Source organism: Spea bombifrons, chromosome 1 (assembly GCF_027358695.1).
Source record: "Spea bombifrons isolate aSpeBom1 chromosome 1, aSpeBom1.2.pri, whole genome shotgun sequence".
Classification (NCBI taxonomy): domain Eukaryota; kingdom Metazoa; phylum Chordata; class Amphibia; order Anura; family Pelobatidae; genus Spea; species Spea bombifrons.
This window is the reverse complement of record NC_071087.1, coordinates 14,153,192-14,166,769: the sequence shown is the minus strand read 5'-3', so window position 1 is coordinate 14,166,769 and position 13,578 is coordinate 14,153,192. Positions and strand designations below refer to the sequence as shown.

Here is a 13,578-nt window from a genome sequence, read left to right as displayed (position 1 = left end):
TGCAGTAAATGTGCAAAAAACTGCAGTATTACTTCAGAAAAACTGCAGTAATTTTTTCGTAAGGGTCTCTTCCTCTCTTTGCCATCAATTCTCCCCAGTTCTCCTCTCCCTCTCACTTCTCTCTCTCTTATGACTTGTTCTTGCCTATCTTACTCCCCTCTTTCTTTCCCCTCTCTCTCTCTCCATCTTTTTCTTTTTCCTCCTCTTTCTCTTCCTACTCCCCCCGTAATATTCTTCCTTATTCTTCCTTTCACTTTCTCATGTGTTTCCGTTTCTCTTCTATCTCACTCCTTCTGTGCCCCCTGTTCTTCTTTCCCTCTTTATTTCTCTTCTCCCTATTTTTCTTCCTCTCTCTGTTCTCTCTCTTTTTCTCCTCTTTATTTCTCTTACTCCCATTCACTTCCCCTCTTTCTGTTCTCTCCATTTCACTTTCTTTTCTCTCCCTTTCTTTCTATTGTCTCCTCATTATTCTATGCACTCTCTCTTTCTTCTCCTCATACCCCATATCTTATCTGTCCTTTATCTTTTTTCTCTTTCTTTCACCCCCTCTCTTTCTCTCAATCTTTCTTCTCTCTCCTTCTTCCAATGTGTTTCTTCTCTCCTTCTCTTCTTCCCCACCTCACATGCCAAGATTCCTCAGCTCCCCATACCCCACCCCACTCACAACATGAATTGGCAACTCCCAGCACCCCCCTCTGCACACATGAATTGGAAGCACTCCCACCCACTTGCTGAGCGGACATTAAAGCAAAGAGCAGGGCAGAATCAAACACTGCAGCAGCTCGTCACACTGTTTTAATGCAAACTTCTAGTCTGGCATCAGCTTCAGCACTCTGATTGGGCCCTCAGGCTATTATATAGTGGGATTCTGGGAAGAGTGTGTTTGCATATAAAACAGTGTTTATCTGGTCTTGGCAGTCTTCCATTATCACCCGCCCCTATCCTGCACATGTAAGGCTGTGTCTCCCATGTCTCCCATCACATAGTTAAGTGGTTACTTACCTCTCATTTAGTTGTCAAGGTGGTCCAGTATGGCCTGAAGCCCAACACCTAGCTTGGCTTGGCCAAGAAACAAGGCAGCTAGAAAATGTCTTCTTCCTTTACTCCATGCTCACCCATAAGAACCAGTTCATCTGTGGGGTGAGCCCAGCTTGGTTTTCACATGGCACGCTAGGTTGGTATCTGGTTTGGCTTCTTCAGCTGACTCTGTAATACTAAGGACATTAGCAGAAAGTCTAACTTGGATGATAACGTTTCTGAAGTGTCATATTTGACAGTCCAGCAGAGCTTCACTTTTCTATAGAGTATTAAAATTATCTCAATACACAAATAACTGTGAAACTTGGCTGAATTTAACGTTTATGTATCTAAACATGGCAATAGAAACGTTAGTACTGTACTAATATAAGGTCAATGGGCTTCTAGTTATCTCTAATGTCCCAATATGAGTGAGTGTATGATCACATGTTTGTGATTAATATCAAATACTCTTTTCTTGTACACACGAAATGTATTTTATTTTAACTCTGTTTTCTTTGTATGTTATGTAGCCCAGCAGCTTTATGTTCTCTATGTTTTATAACACACTTTACATTCTGTATTGTCACATTTGTAAAGGTTTTTACAAATAAAGTATAGCAAACTTAGTTCTGGTTCCTGTATAATGTGCGCAATCATCGGACCAAAACCCACATAAAGATATAAAAGAGCTGCATGAGGCTTTATTTAAACTTCATGCACATCTCCCATTTTTCTACATAGAATCCCATACATTGTTTGATGTAAAAATAAGGCATATCTGCTTAATACTGTTAGTTCCATAAACTGGGTAAATTAAGTGACAACTAGGGATAAGAATAACAAATGGCTTATTAACCCTTAGCTCTCTGGTCTAAAAAGGAACTTGTAAGACCTTTTCTTTTGTTTAAGAGTTACAACATAGGCTACAACATTGTTGCTTTCCTCTTATTAAATAACGAATTTCTTTTGTCCCGTAATGTTAGGTAAAGGTCGCTGAGCAATGTAGCGAGAAAAGCCACTCTGACTCAAGTGATCAAGACTGTGAAGGTCATTCAAGACCCAGAAGGAAGGTTTACTCCAAAGCATCTAAGCCTACAAGATTGGAACAAGTATGTCCCTTAACGATCTTTTTCTGTGTTCTTGTACAGAACGTTATACATCGAGAACCCAGTATACAAAGATATGTATCTCGGTGTTTTTATATTAAACTTATGTGAATTTTAGCCGTCTGTCTGTAGTGTTTCTTATCTTTTTTTGGACAAAGTGCTAAACACTTCTTGATTTCTGTATGAATGTCCACTTTATGGTAGAAAATGCAGGAAAAGAGACATTCGTTTTTTACCCATTGTTTGCTTATTGCATATTTGTAATGTCCGATATGGGAGCCAGTTCCTGGTCATATCAGATTACCCAAAGAACAAAAAATAAGTGGTTTTGTGTTGCGGCCAAGTTATAAGCTGGATCTGATATGAAGAAAGCAATGTGGTGAGGCAAATAGATAGACTGGGAAAGAAAGGAATGAAAAAGACAGGAAAGAGGAAAACAAAAAAAGTAAACGAATGAAAGAAGTGAAGGAGAAAGACACCATGAGAGACCAACTCAGTGAAAGGAATGAACAAGCTGTAAAAGTAGAAAAGGAAAAATCATAAGGAGTTGAATACCCATCGGAAAGGGGAAAGTAAAAACTACTAAAATGAAAAGAGAAAATACGGTAATCGAGGAAAAAGTTGTCTCTGCCTCTGAAAGACTGAACAGTGCACATAAGTACGATCTACTTATGGATTCAAATAGCATGCTAGTCTAATATAACACAAGTTAATGATTTCATTATTCAGTATTATTGACACAGTAAGAAAAAAAATGTCACGTTGAGGCAGCTCTTTGCTATGAATTAAAATGCATGCTTTCAAAATTAATAATAACTAACTGCTAATAAAGCAAGCACACACTGCTACCCTCAGCTCATCTTATTCTTTGTTTTTTGATAGTGCTCTATGTACTACATTGTGTAAGTTATTTGTTGTTTTTTTATTTAAGATATTAAAATTGCAAAAAACCTACATGAATGATAAAAAAAATGCGTATTTGTTGGGTCACAAACATGTTTTGCTTTGTAACATTTTTTTTTGTCAATTCCAGAAATGATATGTAATCTTACTTACAAGCAGAGGAGAGTAGGTCATCACACTAGTTAACCCATGAAATAATGAATACCATGATGGCAGCCACCTCCTGTACGGGGTGTGTGTGTGGGGGGTTCTTTAGGATTAAGTTTATGTAGCTTTCGTAAGGGTGGGTGAAGAGTATGGGGACAACTTCAGTACTAATCTTTAGTGTTGCCCAAGACCTAACCCATGGCAGGGCCACCAACTGCCCCACCGCATTGTCATCTTTCTTCTGAGCACCAGGATATGACATCATCTCAAATCTCCACCTTTTAAGGACATGTGGCCCCAGGTGGAAGTATAGAAGCTGTGACAACTCGACGCAGTCCTCCACAGTGTAAATGGGCCGGTTGACCTGTCTTAAAACCAGCCCATTTAAGCAGTGGTGCTACAGGGAGCCTGATCGCCCAACAGGGTGTTATGCAGTAGAGAGGCTGCCATGTGGACCGTCTTATCACCTAAACCTAGTGCAGAATATGCTTTTGGCGCCAGCTGTGCCACTTTCAGACAAAATCTTTTAAACTAAATATGTACAAATAATTACATTGATTGGCAAATTAGAAAGCACAAGCTACGTGTGGTTTCAAATAATTTAGTTATGTTAAAGGGCAAGGCCGTGACATCGACAGTTCCCCTTTAAGAAGTCATCGATAAATAGACTGTTTTTCTCTCGGAGTCACAGGCCACATAAATCTCACTCCTAATAGGCAGCGAAAAAGGATAATCAACCACCTAATAATTAATTGAGGAACAGCTTTCGTCAGCTTAATAACGATACGCTCTGCTAGGCTTTATTTGTGTGGATAATTGGATAATGCTTCATGCTTTAGTTATCCTGCTTTCCCACTGGTGCATTTGGATATTGGATGCATTCTCTAAAAATAGTCACAAAATAGTCTTTTTTTGTGTTCTGATAGTCTATTAGTCTAATGTTATTTTTGTTGCTGTTTACGTGAAAGGCCTTTTGGCTGCAGCGCTAATGGATCTTTCGTTTTCACAGCCCAGTGCTAAGAGTACAGATTTTCACCTCCTAAAATATCTTCTGTGTTTTGCTTTCTTCGCAGGAAGGTAATCCGCTGTCAGACAATGGAGTCGCTGCATTTGCATTAAAGGCCAAAGTTATTTATCCAATAAATCAAAAGTTTAGGGTAAGATTTCTTTTGTTTTTTTAGACTTACTTTTCCATCTTTACGAGGCTTGATTTGGGTAGTAGATGGCAAATTTAAAGGGACTCTAAACATCTAAACACAGGAGTCTTTTGGGTCTATTCAGAGGCGTATTTACCTACAGGGCTGCCCTAGACCTTACCCAGAGAATGCTACATAGAATCAATAAAATCCTGGCTCAGATCCCAATTAAACACACAAATATATTGATTAATACATATTATTAGCTGGAAAATCTGCACCACCCCTAAACCATGGCAGCACTGCCAATCACCCTGCTCCTGAGGAAATAAAATACGGATGCTGGGCCGACGCAGCCCCCTAAGACTTAAGCCAGAATATGCCGCTGCTAATACCGATGAGAAATTCTCCTTTGAGCTTATTAGACACGTAGTGGTGTCAATGTGAAATCAGTGAAGCTGGCCTATGATTATGGGATTGGCTCACTAAATGCGTATGTGCTGTTGAGCAACTCAAGCAATTGATTTGTCCCTTAGAAGTTAATGTTCTGACTCATAAATATGATTTTAGTGTGCAATCTTCCTTTGTAGCAAAAGTCTAGATTTTCGACGGTTCACTGAGTTTCCTTATATCTCGCACGTATTGCTTACAGCCTCTGGCAGATGGAGCTTCCAACCCTTCATTGCACGAGAACTTCAAGCAGGCTCACTTGCCTAATCAGATGTTTGAAGGCTCAGCCTGCAGCAGTATTGAGTCGCTAAACCATGGCGAGAAGGATGACAGTAGCTCTTCAACAACAATACATTCTGTGACAAGTGAGGACAGATTCTATGAGCGGACTTTTCCACGGGTGACCAGTTTTCCAGACATATTAACATGTAGTAGGTAAGAGAAGACTTTTTCGTAGGACTTTTCCCGTTGTCATTTATGGTCTTCTGTGGTCCTGGCTCATATATCATTTAACTACCAGTTTACTGGATGAGCTAAGAAGCAGTGTCCGGATATTTTCTTAGGGATGAGGAAACAGACATGCCACGTTTGGACGAGATGGGGAAACAATCTCAAAATCAGCATCATCTTATTTATGTCCACAGAATTATATTAATGACCACGACACACCAATGCCTAGATGTCTGGCCATAGGCTATTCTGTACAGTTGGTGATAAGGACATAACACTCTAACCACGTTGGAAGCTAACGTTGGAAGAATTTTGTTTTCTGTTGAAAATGAGGGAACAATGGGCAGACTAGATGGCCTGAATGGTACTTTATCCACCATTAAGTTTCTACATTTGGAAAATCAGGACTTTCAGACTTTTAGTCAATGGATTTCCATCTTAATTATAATGAATATAACAGGAAATTATTGTCTACAGTTTAAATAAACTTTGCATGTATTAGAATTATTCTTGATTTGTGTGCCAGTGTGCTCAACCATCCTGACTTGATTATTAATCCCGATTAACTTATTCTACCACTTTAGTTAAAACCAGTTGAGTCTAGCAGGCAAACCTATAGATTTTCCAGCACATAAGCAAACTGTGATTGCCTGTATGGTAGGACAGGCCCTACAGGCAGCCTTGGAAACATGATTGAAGGGAAAGGAGATGAGTTCCACGGAATTAATGCTTCTTTAGGAATTTGCTATATTCCACTGTAAATTATTCCCATGCCATATGAGTCATAAGAAGATGTCCTTGTATTTTGTGTTAATGTTATTTGCCAGGAGGCTACTGCGACTTTGGGCATGTCATGAAGAAAGTTCATGCTAGGATTAGGACTGGTTGCACCCTCTATTGGGTGTCATGTTTGATACAGACCTGAAACAAATGCGTTGACAAAAATACTTTTAAGAACAGTAACACAAAAAAAAATCTGTAATCTGGAAACCCCCAATTTACCTGCACACTGTATAGATGAGAATTAAGATCATAATGAAGTATCTTTATGCTTTATCATGGAAAATAAAATGTGTCAAGGTTTTGTCTTTTCAACAAATGTATTATGGAATTACTCAGTTTCGATAATTTTGGCTTCAAATCAAATACCAGTATTGCAGGATTTCCAAGTAATGGGCTGACACTTGTATCTGGTTGAGAAAGGTTTTCAGTGCTTGTAGAGCCTTGGGTGTGCATTTTAAGGTCACTGAATAATTCCTGTAGAGCAATAATTCATTGAGATGGAAAGAACGGAGGTTGTAATTGGAAGTACTGACGTCAGCCTGACTTGGATGTGATGGATAGGGAGTAGATCATCATCGGATCCAGAGATCTGTAAACAGCAGGCGTCTTCCAATGTGTTAACGTCATGTAGGATAAACTCTTTCAGGGCCATGGGAGTGATCAATATATGCCTACACAAAGGCAGTGCCAACCCCTGGGGTATCAACAGAGTTAATGTTGTAGAATTTTGATTAGTTCTTCTTGTTCTGCATATAATATTGGAATTTACTGGTTTTCTGCATTAATTGTTAATAAAATGTGATCTGATCTACATCCAAGTCGCAAGTATAGACAAGCACAATGTGTACAATATATACATATATATATAAAATTCTATTGTAGATTTACTTTGATGTTTAGGTTCATAGTCCTGCTGCATCACCCAAGTTCTACTGAGCTTCAGCTGGCAGACAAGCGACCCTGATATTATCCTGTATGATACCTTGGAAAACTTGGCAATTTATGGACTGGTGTATATTTAAACTCTTTGAGATTACTTTGTAACCCTTCCCAGCTTTATAAAAATCAACAATTCTTGATTGTAGGTCTTTTGAGATTTCTTTTTCGTGAGACATGGTTCACATTAGCAGATGCTTCTTGAGAATAGAAAACTCAAAATGTTTAAATGTTTTTTTTTTTTTTTAACGTCAAAGTAGCTGTAAAACACCCCTCCAATCCCATTTCATTGATTGGACTTCAGGTTTGTTAACTCCTGACTCCAATTAGTTTTTGTTGAAGTTATTAGCCTAGGGGTTCACACTTTATAACCCACACTGCAAATGTTTGAATGATATAGTCAATATGGGCTAGAACAGTGCAATAACATGTGTGTTATTAGTTAAACAGATTGTGTTTGTTCATTAATGTTAATCTTGGATGAAGATCATATAATATCTTAAGACAAATTTATACATAAATGCTAAGAATGTCTAAGGGTTCACTTATTATGTTTTAGTTAATTTACAGCAGAGGTGATAGAAGGATGTACATTGTAGATGTAGAGCTTATTTGCTTAGTTTTAATCCTTATCTATTTATTTTTTAGCTGTGATGTTAAACTGTGTCTATACTCCCTGTGTTTGCAAAGTCTGCCCCTTCTCGAGGCAGAACTAAGGCAAGAGCAACATACGGTGAGTTCATAAACACCTGATTAATGTGACGTTTGTCTCTGTTCACCTGTCTAGGGATTGGCCCTTTATAGTACATAGTAGCGTCAACAAAGGCGTCTTGAATATTGGCTTTTACTGTCCTTTTAAATCAATTGGCTGTTAAATAAAAGCAAATAAGAAGCCCCATAATATTGTTCGCCTTGTTCAATATACATTCACATTTTTTCATTTAGATTTATATCAAGTTGCTTCTCCTTCTGCAATCTTTTTAGATGCTACTGAAAGTATAAAATCAGTGCTTACTGTTACAGGCATTCGTACTCTCTATTAACATTCATATAAATGCCTTTTCCAGTTAGAGATGTGCTGCACATTACTGGGATGTTACCTCCTTTACTCAACAGCCTTGATTAATAGTAAAGCCATTTACACTTTCAGCAAGCCCATATCCTATCATAATGTTGTAGCAGAGTATTTATTGCAGCCCTTCACTATCAGTAGAAAATATCCACAACTGTGCCGCAGGAATGCGGAAAAAAATAATAGCAATTACAGGGGAGTCCTACCCAGAAGAGCTAACAATCTAAAGCTCCAATTACGACACCAGCAGCCCTTGAATTTTAGTTTAAGTACAGTTATGTATGCACTTTGATACACTCGTTGGCAGCCCATAAAACACATATAAAGAAACTTGAGGTGCGTACTATAGGAAAGAAGGGGGATTTACCCAAACAATTCATATACAGTACTAGTGGAGCAATAAGCGGACGCCTTCCATTGCTTGGTATGGCGGTTCACGTCGGATATATAAATCACCCCCATTATGTTTTCTGGAGGTTACCGGTAGCAGCCATTCTGTTTTACTTCAGTCAGCAGAAGTGCTTTCTAACAAATAAAACCTTCTCTTTTTTGCTTGGAAACTGCTTGTAAAATATAATTAAAGCAAACCGTTAACATTCTTTACACCCCCATATAACATTTAGAAAGAACGACACCTGAGGCCAATAAATTGCTAACATATATCACGATATCTTGGGGTGGAAAGGAATAAACATGATGTCAATCAAATATGTTTTTTATGATGTTCTTTAAATTGAAAACAACTGTAATTACGTCGAAAATTCATTTAGTTGAATTATATGTCGAGGCCAAGACTCCGCTTTTCCCGATCAATTGTTTTGATCTCCACCATAAACTTCGGAATCCGTTTGACATTTACAATGGGGTAGAACAATTTATTTTTTGAGAATAGAGTACAAACACATAAGCCTTAGGTCAGGAATGGAATAGCGTTGGCTTTAACGTGAAGTCTTTGAATTTACTGTGACATTGATTTTTTTTGTAAATATTATTTTATGTTTTAGATGTTTGGTCAGATCCTCAGAATGAACCTTAGTGACCTACTGCTGAAAAAGAAGATCGATGGGGAAATGTACAGAAACATACTGGCCACGCAAGAGGCAGTAAGAATTATTTTATCTCCAATTATGCAATAATACGTCCTAAAATCTTCGGAAAAAATAAATAAAAGGCTAATGTGTAGTCAAGACCGGGAAAAAAAACGAATCAATTTTTCTTTATTTGTATCAATATGAAAGATAATGATTATTATTAAGATTATGTAAATTATTTGTAAATTTATATCCTTCTTGAAATAATTTCTCAAGATTGTAAATATGGATTGAGAATAATAGTTACTGTTTTTAAGAAGATTTTATTACTGAATACAAGGATGTTTCATGGTGGATCCCTACATGAGTTTAGAAATTAGGACAATGAGGATTAAGGTTTTAGTTTTGTTTTTCTCAGCAGAAATTTATACTGGACTAGCACACAATGTTTCCTTATATCAGATTTATCATTTTATGTGTGTGTGTATATATATATATATGTATAATACAACTTGGTGTTTTTACTGTCTCTCATTGTAAGGACATTCTCATGTTCAAATAAGCAATTTGATTTCATCTCTACCAGGAATTGAAAGAACTTGATGAACGATATCGATCAAGAGTGACCTCTTCCAAACTGACCAGAGGCCAAAGCTCTGAGTTCCAAACAATGGAGGACGTTGAGAGAAGGGAAAGAGAGTACTCGGACATCCTCATCCACAGTGTAATTTACAATTATGTTTTTATTATGTCAGTTTTCACAATCGATTACGATGGAATTTCAAACTCGACGTTACATTTTAATTTTAAAGGTCCAAGATGTTCTGTCAGCTTCAGGCAGCTACCACGTTATAGCGTTGGATCTGCACAGTGATTTTTGTTATAGTTAAAGTAGTTTGATGTTTATCAAGCAATTCATGTTTTGTTTTTCAACATGATGAAAGCTGGGAACTTACCAAATCACCCTGGAATCTCTGGGTGAAGCACTACTTAATGTCTTCAGTCTATGGGTAGAGAAGCAGCATCTGGTTGCATCCATTCCTTGTCTATTTCCAAACCCACCAAAGCCTACCTGACACCTATGCATGGCTAGCCCTGCTTTCCCACAGCCACACACACTACTTGTCTCCCATAAGGAACAGGCAATTAGAAGGTTTTTCATGTGTTCGTTTTTTAGGGTTGATTAAAGAGATTTGGGGGAAAAGCTAGGTTTGGAAGTCAAAGCACAACGTTTTATTCAGGCATCTGGGCATACGTTGATGTCTTGCAGATTGAAGGCTTTTGGAAGCAAATCGAGAATGTAAGCCAATTCCTTGTGGACCAAGCGAAGTGCACATACGATGAAGCTGGAAAAATAATGTCGAGTCTGATCTCAAAGATGTCAACTGTTAACAAAATTCTGTGTGAATCACAAGAGATACATGCAATGGTAAACAACATTCATTTCTTTCACTTTTATGTTTAACTACATAAGAGAAGAGGTGTCTGTGTGGTAACCGTTTTAGTCTGTTCATTTATATAGACCCAACTTAACCAATGTAAGCTTCCATCACTGATATGAACATGTATTATTTTGGGATGTTATTTCCCAGAAATTCCCCGGTGGGTCGTTAGAAATTTGGAATAGGTACTCAAATATATCAATCCGACTGTAACTGTTTAATGGAAGCCATACAATGAAGATTCTTAGGCGGTATTCACTTACATCACTCAAAACATCAGATTTGATCAACTTAAAGAGACTCCATTGGAAGGTCTGACCTGCAGACTCCCAGAAAACACTCATATTCCTTTTAAGTATTGGCCACTTCTAAGAATTCTAAATTGTCACATGGATATGAGCATTAATGACAAGCTTGTAACCAATCAATTTAATCTCCACTGAGACCCTGGAAAGAAAAACCTCTAATCTAGACAGTCTTCTAGTGAATACCGTAAGCACCAGTGGAAAAAAAAACCCACATATATGCCGGTATATAATATGTATGACTGAACAATCCATTATGATGGTAATGCTGATCTGAGCTTTATTTACAGGAACTTCAGGAAAAAATGATCAGTTGGGAATATATGGCAAAGGTAGTGGAGTCTTTGAAGTTCCAGATACAGAAAGAGAGTGAGTGCCGACTAAATGCTGTCTCAAAGACCCTGGAGCATTTAAATATGATGAAGAAAGTTTCAGTGAAACAGAAAGAAAAGCATCTTGCCGAGCTATCTGAAGCCTTCCTAGGAGAAGTGGCTAAGTTTAACGGTGGTGAGTGAAAAGACCGGTACTTCTGCGTATCAGATGTTATATTAATTTTTAATTATTTAATGAAAAAATTCAAAAACATTCTCAATCCTGAAAGTTTTTTTATTTATATATATATATATATATATATATATATATATATATATATATATATATATATATATATATAATATACACATACACATATTGACTACCTTTTTAAAGTTTGGGGTCACACAATTTCTAGCTGTAGCATAATTGCAAAATGCTCTCCCAATGATCAATTAGTCTTTTAAACAAAACTTGGATTAGAGAACACAAAGTCCCATTGGAACACGGGAGTGATGGGAGTGATTAAGGGCCATTGGAACACAGGAGTGATGGGAGTGATAAAGGGCCATTGGAACACAGGAGTGATGTGAGTGATGCGAGTGATAGATGGCCTATGAAGATGTTCCATGAAAAATCAGCAGTTTCCAATAGTCATTTACAACACTAACAATGTCTACTCTGTATTTCTGATCCATTTCATCTTATTTTAAAGGACAAAATTTGCTTTTCTTTCAAAAATACATTTCTAAGTAACCCCAAACTAGTGAACAGTATTACTACTTATTGTTTTATGTAGCGCCATAATATTCCGTAGCGCTGTACAACGAGTAAAGTAGTGTATTATTTACTTTTTATTCTAGATCTTATCCAGATAAATAATATATCAACAAGAGCGGGACATGCATAGCTATTTCACACATATTATATACACACATCATAGCCATACCTGGGAACTTCTGAGCTCCGGCTACCCGGAGCCTTCCCTTGTGGGACGTGGCCTGGACTGCCCACTGATGTCAGTGGAAGGTCCTGCTTATGTCGGGGGGCGTTCCCGATTATGTTGGGGGTGTTCCCACTGATCCAAGTGGGCGTTTCCGATGACATTGCCGGAAACACCCTCATTTAAATAGGAATTTGGTGGGGAGCAGTTGTGAAGACCCTGCTCCCCAGAGGATTCTGGTGTTGGTGCTTCACCCGGAGATCTCCAGCTCAAACCCGGAGAGTTCCCATGTATGCTCACAGCTTTCTGAAATAAAATGTATAATTTTGCATGGTGACAGGTTGAGGACAGTATCCAGATGAACTATTCAGAAAGAATAACGCCTAACAATTGAAATGTTCAAACTTTTGTTTGAAGGGATGTGATAAGCATGGCTAGGAGGTAAGAGACGGATTTCAATGTGATTTTGTACGCCGATGACAGCAGTATGTGAAATTCAGTTCTATATTCAGAAGAAGAAAGATGTATCTTATTTATGAAACGTCGTGTTTTTATGTAAATGTTATTGTGAACTATAGAGTGCTGTGATACACCGTAACTCAACAAACATTCTGAGCTCCCTTTTCAAAGGAGGCCATCGGGGCGGAAAAAAGGGAAAAAGAAATTTGGGCCTCAAAGAAGCACTGTGACAGCTGGGAAGAGTTGTAGAAGAAATATAAGGGCAGGATTATGATAATATATATACATTTTAATAAAAAATTATAATTTTCTAACAGGAGAAGACAAAAGAATATTTTGGTGGCTTTGTGGCTCTATATCATGCTCCACCCAAATTAAATGAGTAAATCAAGTCTGTTGGCAGCTATGTTTAAATATTTCATTATTCTCACATATAGGCAATCATTTTAGTATCCTAATCTGTAAAATAATTTTTCTTAAGGGAAGACATTCTGACATTTACCATGTTTATTACCCTTATGCTATTCAAATCCCAAGATCAAGGTTTTAAATATATTGGGGAATTATAGTTACTAGGATCTGATCCCCTGTACTTGGGAGGACAGAATAAGAGGGGCTTGGTACTGGTCAGAGAGATGACGCTTTGCAATGCAAACAAGCTGCGGACATGAGGAGCCCCATGATATAGAGTTGTACCGTGATAGCCATAGAAAGAGAGAAAGCAAATTTGGTGAAGGTATCTTTATTGGCCAACTGATGTATATCTAATCTCTTCTTCCGGCATATTAAACCTGAATCAAATCCCTGAAGAAGATACCTAGCTTGTCTCAAAAGCTTACAATCCATTATACGCCAGCCAATAAAGATATCCTCTTTACCAAATTTTATCCAAGAAAATCTTACTAAAGGGTGATTGACAACAGCTTAACAAAGGGGAAACAAGGCAAACATACAATGAATCCATTTAAACATAAGCCTATCCTGAAAATAAAACAAGACCAGGGATAAAATATATTATTTATTATTATTATAATATTTACAGCAGGAACAAAACGGGCAGACCAGATAGATTGAGTGTTTTTT

The 13,578-nt window shown here is 37.6% G+C and overlaps 1 protein-coding gene across 1 annotated transcript in view; it reads left to right on the top strand.

Annotated features, from left to right (window-relative positions):
* EVC (EvC ciliary complex subunit 1) overlaps positions 1-13,578 on the top strand; it is a 42,082-nt gene that overhangs the window by 3,476 nt on the left and 25,028 nt on the right. The window contains exons 2-9 of the mRNA XM_053458267.1: positions 2,004-2,129; positions 4,250-4,333; positions 4,965-5,197; positions 7,580-7,664; positions 9,008-9,106; positions 9,621-9,758; positions 10,305-10,463; positions 11,072-11,288. Coding sequence (XP_053314242.1) covers positions 2,004-2,129; positions 4,250-4,333; positions 4,965-5,197; positions 7,580-7,664; positions 9,008-9,106; positions 9,621-9,758; positions 10,305-10,463; positions 11,072-11,288 — 1,141 coding nt within the window. The remainder of the gene's footprint in view (positions 1-2,003; positions 2,130-4,249; positions 4,334-4,964; positions 5,198-7,579; positions 7,665-9,007; positions 9,107-9,620; positions 9,759-10,304; positions 10,464-11,071; positions 11,289-13,578) is intronic.